This window comes from Cydia amplana, chromosome 11, assembly GCF_948474715.1.
Source record: "Cydia amplana chromosome 11, ilCydAmpl1.1, whole genome shotgun sequence".
Lineage (NCBI taxonomy): Eukaryota > Metazoa > Arthropoda > Insecta > Lepidoptera > Tortricidae > Cydia > Cydia amplana.
In genome coordinates, this window is record NC_086079.1 from 17,758,563 (window position 1) to 17,769,869 (window position 11,307).

General features: G+C 35.0%; 1 protein-coding gene across 1 annotated transcript; it reads right to left on the reverse strand.

Annotated features, from left to right (window-relative positions):
• Positions 1–1,941: 1,941 nt before the first annotated feature.
• Positions 1,942–9,794, reverse strand: LOC134652516 (prolactin-releasing peptide receptor-like). The gene is made up of 2 exons (XM_063507712.1): positions 8,248–9,794; positions 1,942–2,093 (listed from the first exon to the last, which is right to left on the reverse strand). The coding sequence occupies exon 1, from the start codon at positions 9,633–9,635 to the stop codon at positions 8,250–8,252; it is 1,386 nt and encodes a 461-aa protein (XP_063363782.1). The 5' UTR covers positions 9,636–9,794; the 3' UTR covers positions 1,942–2,093; positions 8,248–8,249.
• Positions 9,795–11,307: the final 1,513 nt, after the last annotated feature.

Consider the following 11,307-nt stretch of genomic DNA (forward strand, 5'->3'; position numbering starts at 1 on the left):
TGTTATTTTATCTAGTGTGTAGTTATTTTGATACGATCTACGATCTACGATCTTTGATATTAGGACAGTTAGTATAATAGGCCAAAATGAATTGACTATCATATTTTAAAAATTTAAGACTTATTTTTCTTTATAAAATAATTCAGCACGCGATGTATAATTAGTTACATTAATTTGTTTTTATTCAAAACGTCGTTAACTGACGCGACGCTTTTAATTACCTAGTTTCAACTGTTTGGATTTATTTTTAAATTATTAATGTGATTTTCCATTTCTTTCATTTAATATAATTATTAACATCATAATGTTAGGTATAATTCACTTACAAAACTAGAGCATACGTCAATTCTTGTGATTAGTTGTCAAGCGAACCTCAGCAGGCTCCCATGAGCCGTGGCGAAATGCCGGGATAACGCGAGGAAGAAGAAGGGGTATACTTTACTTATTGTTAAGTTAACCTTTGTCTCGTGTAAGAAACACTGACGGTAAATAAGTATAGGTACCTATAATAAAAATCAATGTACAAATCATTCAGCTTCATTTAATCCTCAATCAATTTTGTACAACAACAACGAACATATAAACCATACAATAAACTATTTTCCTATACTACAAGACGTTTCAGAAACAATGTATTTACATTTATATTCGTTAAATCATATAACAATCTAGGTTTAGCATATATAAATTCTATTTTTGTACATAATAACAAATACATCTACACTGATTGATGTTTTGTAATAAACACAAAATTTCAAACGTTTTGTTCTTTAAGTGCATAGATTTGTCAAATCAGATCAAAACATAGATATTTTTTACATATACACGTTTATCTATGCAGGTAAAGAAATCATTTTTATAAGATGGGAACTAACTCTTAACTTTGCCCTCCATTATCTTGTTTATGTTTACGAATTAAAATATTTCTATTCTAGAGAGGGTGGATAAGAAAAAGGACCCATTTCTGAGAATAAGCAGCTGAGAATACAATAAGGTTAAACTTAAAGATCCTAGAAGGAGAAGATTAGGAGAACTAGAAGAAGAATAAGATAAAAGAAAGAAAGATAAATAACAAAAACGAGACAAGAGAAAGAAGAAGACAGAAGAGAATCGTGTTAGTATGAGAAAGAGACACAAATAGAAAAATCTGAGCTCTTAAAAGTGTATGTAAACAAATATATATTTTGTTATTCACTAGATAACCGCTGCTGTCAGAGGCATTAAACCTAGCAAGGAATTTAATAATTATGTACATTAACTTTAATTAGCAAATTTTCAACTAATAATCCAACTCCGATGTGGGCGCAGTTGAGAGAACATTCCTCTTAAGACAAATTGGCTCATTTAAGTTTGAAATTTGGGCTCAAACGTTCATTTAAAAACATCAATCTAATAAAACACATCAAATACATTCATAATTAAACCTTTATAAATATATTTTACGTTAATACTAGCCATTTACTAAAGGATTTATGAAAAAAACTTTCATTTGTGAAATAGGCCATCTGGATACTTGCTTTTAGAATATTTACAATATCTAGGATAAACATCTGAATCCTGACTAAGTAGTATTAATAAAAGTGGTTTACATTTTTATAAAATAAGTAATTTTACAGCTGAATAAATAATTTTCCTTGTACGTACATACATAATATAGAGGTGATTCACGCTAGAACGGTCTGGGTCCGGGCCGAGGCCTCCGACACTTCGTTTTCTATGACGGATGGAGGATCCCCGAGATCACGTGATGCCTTAGACCGGCCGGACTGACCAGTATAGTCATACACAAAACATATTCATAATGGAACAACACATATAATGTAGGTAGTTTTAATTATTTAATACAATAACTACATACCTTTAACATTTTATACTAATGCTATTTTCTTATTCAATTAATAATTTAACATTGTTTCTTTCTAATTTTATTGATACCTAATTTCTTATATCACAATAAACATTTCCATAACAAAAGAGTTAAATGACGCTTTGTATCACTTAAAGTAAATTACAGAATTTTACAAATTACGTACATTTAAACAACATAAGTCGATGTAATGTAAGAAAGATTAAATGCTCGTTGTGATCAGTTCCTGAAACAAGAGAAAAACATATTAATAAAATTGAGACTTTTACGACCAATTATTGTAATTAGGGTTTGCACGACGGACCCGAAATGCATGGGAAGAACTGCGGATCCGGATCCAGATCCGGATAATTTTATACATTCCGGATCCGGATTGCAATCCCTAATTGTAATAAAAACTCCTAAAACGCAAAATTGCAGTTATTAATAACTTAATAAAAGCAGTACCTATACGTAGCTGTAGTACAAAATAGCTAGTGATATAGGATATAGCCCTGGGGTTAGCTGAGCAAAACGTTAGTCAGAATTATATTTTCAGATTACTTTGAGACACTTTATCGAATTATATTACCCATTGTTATTTGTGACTTTCATGATTTATAATATATATCTTTACTTTGGTTACATTCAATGTTAAATTTAATTTAATTATTAATACTTGCATGCAGTTTAGGTAAAACTCATTATTTCTATGCCTATTCACGCAGGATGTGCTGAACAAAATTGTTTTATTACATCTTTACTAATGTACCACATTCAAAGAAAAGAGAAAAAAAGGTAAAAACCCCGACGCCAATCTTCCGTTGCAAGTTTTTTTATGATATGGAGGGAAAACGCGTAGACTATAGTTCGTTTTTTTTAGCATTACTTACTTAGAAAGAACTTGCAAGAAGGTAAGCGATCTTGACATGTCTTTTAATTAAAAAACGCTTTTTAAAAATCAAAAATTATTACTTATGAAAGCAGAGGAATATAAATGATCGTATTAGGTTCATAATTGTTACATATTTGCCGTAACTTATTTTTAAAATGTGTTTTTTAATTAAAAGACACATCAAGATTGTTTACCTTATTTCTAATGCTAAAAAAACGAACTATATAATCGCCTGATGGTAAGCGATTATAGTCGCCTATGAACACCCGCAACGCCAGAGGAAGTTTCGCGTGGCGCGTCATAATATATACAGGGTCAATTTTCAAATAGGCATTTTTTGCTGTCCCGCGGCTAAAACTCGAAGTCCATAGGACTTAAACACTAGATATGTATATATTTTCATTCAGTGTATTATAAACTTTAAAAATAATGTACTACTGTACCTTAAATATTATTTGTTTCTGAAAAAATCGCATTCGAAGGTCCGAAGGCAAATTTCGCCGTTTTTCGGGTGTCCCAGTAGCGGCATAGCCCAATAAAAAAAATCATAACTTTGGATGAAGGCAACGTATTATTAGTAGCTTTATATTTTTATAAAGAGCTTTTTCTAGAGAATTAATTTAATCACTTCGATAATTTAATGCGTTATTTAATAAAACAAGGGAAGCCTTTTTATCGTTGTCCCGCGCGGCACTTGTTTTGTTATGACCTAAAGATACCCCCCAAAATCTTCTTTGTCTATTGAATAATGATTAGATTGAATTTACGACGTAATAGTGCGGTTAGTTAGGCGTCGATCACCATTAAGTATGCACGCGGAAACAGTTTTATTTATGTAAAAACAGGTAAGAATCTCTTTCAATATATTTTGGTACGACTACAATGACATTTGTATGGACGCTTCATATGTTGGTACACAGTCGAAATGAAAATGTGTATTTCATAATAATAGTTGCACATATAGTGTTAAAATATATAGTAAAATAAATAAGTGAATCAGTTATATTGTGTAAGAAATTTCGTCAAAAAATATTATTGGCGACATTTATATGGCGACTTTTGTACGGCTATTTTGACCGTACAGATGTCGATGGCATACAAATGTCGACATAGTACCATACAAATGTCGAAAAGGCGTCATACAAATGTCATCAGGGTCTTACAAATGCCACAACATTAATAAAAAGTGACATAAAAATATTGATACTGCCATACAATGTCGAAAAAATGCCATATACATGTCAAAAGCGCCTTAAAAATTGCTAAATAGTGCCATACAAATGTCGATCTTTATACGTCCATATCTAGCCAACTATAAAAAGTATAGTGGTACCTCGTACAGTATATTTTTTGTTCTTAAGAATCCTTCCTAAAACGATGATAATAAATTTAATTTTCCAAAAATAAAAAATTGCCATACAAATGTCGAAAAAACACCCACTGTACATATTTTAAGGGCAAAAGGCCTTTAAGGCTAAATTAATTTCACTTGATGGTACGGCGTCGCACGAAGTATTTTGAATAACAATCTTGGGTCGTGCTGAGATAATTGGTGTGGGGCCCAAGATGTTTTCAGACATATTTCATCTCAAGAGAAAAAATCAAATCCATCATTCCTATTTTTTGCAGTGACATTATTAATAAAAGATTAATAAATAAATATTTGGCTGCAATATATCCATGAGATGACTGGACCAAAATCTCATCAATATGAAGGCGTTATTACATTCCTTGCAGCTATATTCCTAGGCAGTCGACGTATGAGATGCTTCAGATAGCCCGTCTTTGATCTCAGAGCAATTACATATTCTAACCCGGTTACTGACATCTGATACGTGTCCTGATTAGGTAGGTACAAATAAATAACAAGTAGGTAAGTAAAAACTATCAAAATTATTTGTTACCACCACGTCAAAGATGTAATCTTAATTAATAATGTAACCAATACTGTTACGAATACAAATACAAATACGTATATTAAATAGAATACAATACCTACATAGAATAGAATTTAAAGTAGTTTTTTTATTTATTTAGAAAAAAATAGCCTTTTACAAATATGTGTACAAAAATGAACTAAGAACCATGAATCATGGTCAGACAATATAATTTATTCGTAAGCACAAACAAACGAGACATTACGTAATATGAAAGAAAACACAAAATAAGATTAAAGGGCCACGAACCAGGCCTCATCTCAGCATGTTGCTGGTGGCTTCCAGCACTGATCTTTCGATGAGACATATTTGTTTCAGATTTTTCGAATAACCATAATTTACATAATCACTAATTAACCTAAATACACTAAAAATGGCACTGTAGAAATATTTCAGGTAGAAAAAAATCTTTATGTCTAGTCCTTTTTTCATCTCTTTGTAAATTATTTTTAGTAAGTACCTAGTCAATTATAGAAAAAAATATAATAATGAAACAGTTATTTTACACAAGAATAATTATTTTAATGAGTCAATTGAGAAAAGAAAATAGTTGAAAACTGGAGCTCGAAGACAAAGTTTTTGTTTAAGAGATTCGTTAGGATATGTGTTCATAATAATAATATTTATTTTCGGGTAAAGATATTATACCTACTTACCTATTTGTCTCAAAAGAAATATTACATTTCACTTATTGAGATAAGTCGATACATGCAGGAATTTTATAGGCTACTGAGCGTTAACATAATGCGTTAACACTCATTAATAGCGTTAATAAATACATATTATTCTTATTAGAGGGACAGTAATAACAAAATGAGCACAACAATAAAACTGTTGACATAAGCTACTTAACACTTAATAATTTCTTGTGATGTTTTTATTCCTAAGTGTGCGATTCTAAAACATTTTATTTACTTATTTTTTATTTTTTATATTCATACCATGTTTTCGTAAATAGGAGAAAAAACCCAGATAAAACTAAAAAGAACATACTTAGTCAGGTAATTATAATTAGGTAAGTAGGTATCGAACTGTGGACCATAGTTGTAGTTTTGGACTATAGATTGGTTTTATGGTATACGAATGTCATCGTAGTCTTAGCATAGGTTAGACCCACAAATTGGCAAGTCTGTCTTTGGTTGGTACAGTCGCCATCTAATATGTATGAGCGGTCAAAGTGCTCAAAATATCTAAACATGCATGCACGTTAATAATGGAGGCTTTCCAACTTAGGATCAAATCGAATTCGATGGACTTGGTCACTTTTTCTTTAGTATATGTAATCTACCTATTTCAGTTTATAATTTGAGGCTTTGTTCAGATATTTATGAACACCTTGGCCGCTCCGAACTATCTGATGGCTAGGTCAATGTGACCGAAGCAAGTAACATAGGTAAGTCATCCTTTGTGACCGTCTTTTGCGGTAAACCTTAGTGTACATGTAGTGGCCATCAGATATATCGGAGCGGCCAAGGCGTTCACAATATCTGAACAAGCACTCTAACGCCTTGACCTTGACAATAGAGGCTTGCTCAGATATTTGTGAGCACCTTGGCTGGTCCGATATATATGATGGCGACTGTAGAATATATTATACCTACGTCAGACAGACGCCCATGGTGTCCAATTTCGGCGTAATATAAATCAATCTTGGCCATAACGTAATCAGCCAGATACATAGATCACTTTTCGTAGACGGAGCATGAAAACTCGTGGCCACACAAGGGGCCAGTTTTTACTAGTTCTTTAAATCTGTGATAGCTTTAAAGCATGTATCCGGACAGGTGGGCTAGCATAGTCCCCAAGTGGATGCCGGTGTACCGGCCCTAACAAAATAATAAATAAATATTTTTGGTCCATTTTACACAGATCAACCTAGTCCTACAATGAGCTCGCTTGTGTAAATAATGTTGTAGCCTGTAGGTACTAGACGACAACGTAAATAAATAACTCAGGAACAAATATTTGTAATAAACAGACAAATAAATGCCCTTACCAGGATTCGAACCCGGGACCTCTTGCTTCGTAGGCCGTCAATCTTAAGCATTATATCACCAGTTTTATTTATATGCGGAGTCTATTGGAGGTAGTTTTATACTAAGCCCGCGGCCAGAAAGTCCCAAAGTTCCCAATTCAATCCCGCAATTACTTCACAAAAATCAACGCTATTTTTGTCGTCAATAGTGATGTGACTAGGGAATAAATCAAATTATGTTATATCACGTATTTTTTTTACTTGTATTTTTGTAGGTAAAGTAAGGACGCTAAACACAAAGAATTTCGGTTATCGGCCGGTCATTTCGGCTATCTCTATCGCACGTCCATATTTATATTGCTGTCTGGCTTGTACAGTGGCATTGACCGCCGGCATCATGGGCGGGACAGCAATATAATTACGCGCGTGCGATAGGGATAGGAAATGGCGGGTCAATGAACGAAATTATTCGTGCTTTGCGTCCTTAGTTTAGTCACAATGTAATAATATAAATTAGGTATAAACTGAAATGAATGTAATAAGCTTCGAAATAAATTAAAAGTGGAAAAATTCACTGTCTTGGGTAGGACTTGAACCCACGACCACTGGATCACTAGTACAGTGCTCTTCCATCTGAGCTACCAAGACCGTACCCAATTCAGCGAATATTTCCACCATATATGAGCCCTAGGGAGGCTAACGTCTTATAAATCGATGGACACCGGTAGCATGCACGAAAAAGTGTCACGTTGTGGACAGATCTCTGGTAACGTTGTGGCCAGATCTCCATGGTAACGTATAAAAGTATGCAATTTTCAAATCACGCAAAATTATCGTCCGTAAACCGACTTTACAGACAACCATATTTTTAGTTCCTTTTGCGTGCACCGATCAACGTGAGTCTTAAAGTCGTATCAAAACAAGATCAAAACCACCACAAGTTGCTAAATTTGAATCAGGCTCTTGTGTAGACCACAGTGAGCATTTCACCTGAGTAGTCCCTGATGCTACTAATTATCATTAGTTTCAGAAACTATACCAATAAATCTCGGAAACTTATGTTATAATCAAGTTTTGAGGGTAGTCTACAAAGTTAATTAACGACCTAATTTGCTGATAACGCTGGAGATATTATCAGACGGATTTTAAGGGATGAAATTACCGGTTATCTGGGACCTCTATCGCGTCTAAGGAACAAGAGGACACAATACAGGTAACTAGGTATAAACTTTCAGATAGATTTAATTAGGCTATAAATAGTCTAATTTGCACATTGGACACGTTTTCTTACCAAATTTACTTTTTTTTTCCTATCATATTATGGCAACATTGTAGAAAATATATTTACATAATTTTATGTCATAAGATAGGAGCTTTTAAAAAACTATATCAACAAATCGGAAAAAGTCAAATGAAAGGGAATAGCAATAGTAAATATACAATTAATAAATTGTAAAAAAATGTTTTCCATAATATCAATATCCAGGGAGGAAAACGGGTACTAGTTTTGTATGTTATGTGTAACCGCCTCAGTTAACGGTGGACCTACTTGTTTATAAGGTAGATGTATGAAAATAGAAAATTAGATACTCACATTTAAAGTACAACAGATTTGCCATCCCTAGGCTCACTCAGCTGCGACTCTTCATCTATTAACTGTAGATTTACATTTTCGTTCTTCGTGTTGTACGAAGCAGAGATTGGTTTATCTTCTAGAATAATATTTTCTATTTCGACCCCGTCTTTTCTCCCATTTCCTTCTAATATTCGATGTTTTAAAGACGGTCCTCTGTTGAATGAAGAAGCGAGTAAGGTCTCTTGAATAGTATCGTTGCCGTTGCAAATTTTATCCGATTTATGCGTAGGCATACGACCCGAGTGGTAACTGTTTCTGACTCCTCCAGTAGATTCAAAGAATGGTAAGACTTGTTTGAACTCTTTCCTGAAGTTTTCGTTCAGCCAAGCGTACAGAAATGGATTGTAGCACGTCGAAGCCATCGCCATTGAGTGAGCGAGGAAGAACGACATGTAATAATAGTTCCACTCTGTCATCGCCGCGTAAAAGTCATTGAATATATTGATTACGTTAATAGGAAGCCAGGAAATACCAAAGATGGCTACCATGGAAATTAGCATTCTGTTAGTTCTCTTTTTTCTATCTCTATCAGCTTCTTCTCTCCTGGTGTTTTTAGCACCTGGTTTGGCCCTGGCTCGGTCATTTAATCTTATACTAACGCATGTATAACATATGGCTATGACTAAAAATGGTATGACAAACTGCAGCACGCTTGTAAACACTCCGAAGATTTTTCTAGATCTGTCAGCGGGCCAGCTTTCTTCACAGTAAGTCTTGTTATTCGTTATTTGAATACCCATGAAAAGACCATATGGACATGTGACGACTAAGGAGAAGATCCATATGAAAACTATGATGAAAATACAAGTATTTAGCTTCATCCGCGGATGGAAAGGGTATATGATGACAAAGAATCTGTCAATTGCTATTGAGGTCAGTGTGAGCGTGGAAATATAGACGCTAGTCCCTTGAGCATACGGCATTAGATGGCAGAGTAATCTTCCAAACACCCATCGCCCAAGGAAGGTGTACATTGGCGTTAAAGGCACCGCGAAAATGCATAGCAGTATATCAGACAATGCCAGGTTGGTTATGAAGAGATTTGTAACCGTCTGCATAGCTCGGTTCCTGAACACGACGAAGCATACTAAAACATTACCAAATACGCCTAAAATGAAGATGATGGCATAGAGGATGCAGAAGGCTACTTGGACGACTATGAAGTCTATGAGATCGGTTGTTTTGTTGACTTTGGGTTCGTCTATGACGTTGAATACATCGCCGGTGAGAGTTTTCGTGAGGATTAAGACTCCTGGGACGTGAGAGGCGTTCATATTGGTGGCATTTTTCGGGTCGATGGTGGAGATGAGGTCATCTTGGACGGTGGTATTGAAGAGGGCCAGCATTTTACGTCATCGTGGCGGACGCTCGGGGAAACTGCTGCCAATCCATCTGCAAAGAAAGGAAAGGGTGATAAATTGTTAGTTGAATTACGAGTACCGTCGTAAATTGCCAACTGGGAGTCAATAAAATTGTACTTCGATAGCCTGTAAAATTGAGGTCGAGGTCGCATTTAACGATATCTTTGTAAAGACATTTTGTTGAACACATGCAATGAATATAGCTACTGAACAATAGAAAAAAAACACTAATTAACAGTAAGTAAATGCGGGTAAGTATAGCATACGAGTAAAGGATGACTCACGCTAGACCGGGCCGTGCCCGGGCCGAGACGTCCGACATGTCATTTTCTATGACGGCTTATCGGTGATCACGTAGTGCCTTCCTTAGAAAACGAAGCGCCGGAAGCTCCGGCGCGGCCCCGACCCGGTCTAGCATGAGTCATCCTTAAGTGTGGCATAGGAGCAAGTGTGGCTGGCCTTCAAATTGATAGTGTTTGTTGCGGGTTCATACATTTTGACGCGATAACGTCTTATAAATTGATGAACACCGGTAGCATGGACAAAAAAGTGTCACGATGTGGACAGATCTCCATGGTAACGATGTGGACAGATCTCCATGGTAACGTATAAAAGTATGCAATTTTTCATCAATGTTTTCTTATGACGTTATCACGCAAAATTATCGTCCGTAAACCGACTTTACAGACAACCATTTTTTTTTGCTACTTACGTTAAGTGACAAATGTATGAACTCGCAATAAACACTAATCAATATGTAAACAGGCCCCGATGTGAAGTTAGCTTATGTTCCTTACTTAAAAGTGCATTAGGTAGACGTCTTATTGCTCGTCTTTGTTTTGTGCAAAGTTAGTGTGTTCAGAGTTTAACCTCCTATTGCGTTGCTGTTGCGGTCAGAACACATTTTATCGCCTTCTGAATGTCACCTTTACACGGGCTAAAATAATTCTTTTCAGAGTATCGCGACGAAAGGACTAAATAAAGGTTTTTATTGGTAAAATGAGAAGAGGTTACAGGTGGGCGGTAGCCATGGCAACGGTTACGGCGGTCGTAAATAGGGTGGAGAAGAACTCGAGTCTCTTGAGTCTAAACTTGAAGAATTTGACTCGTTTTTACGCGACTCTGCTTAAAAAACTCCCGAGTCGAATCCTTTGTTGAGTCAAGAGCAAATTAGTAAAAACAATAATGCGAGTGTTAGATAATAAATGACAACAGAGACTTAGTCATAATTTAAACTAATAATTAGGCAATACAAATAATAATAAAAAGTACTTAAACGTATAGTGAATTAATTTTGATAACCGGAAGTACACTTTGTACATTTTAGTTGTGTGTAATGTGTTATAGAGTTGTGATGTAATAAATTATAAATAAAGCTTAGATAAATCTTAAATTAATTATCTGAAATTATGAATTGTTATTACAGTAGTTTATAAGTAAATTAATTGAATATAGATAGCCGGAAGTTGTCTTAATTGTCTTGTACAAACTTCGTTCGAATGAAGGTGGGGATTTTAGCATAAAAAGGGCTGTCCACCAGTGGAGGGGCTGATTCTCGCTCTGACTCTAGCTAGCGACGGAAGTCTGGACGGCTAAACTCCACACCTTCAGTCTATTATTTTACTTTCGTGGTCGCATCGCGATACCTTGAAGAGGC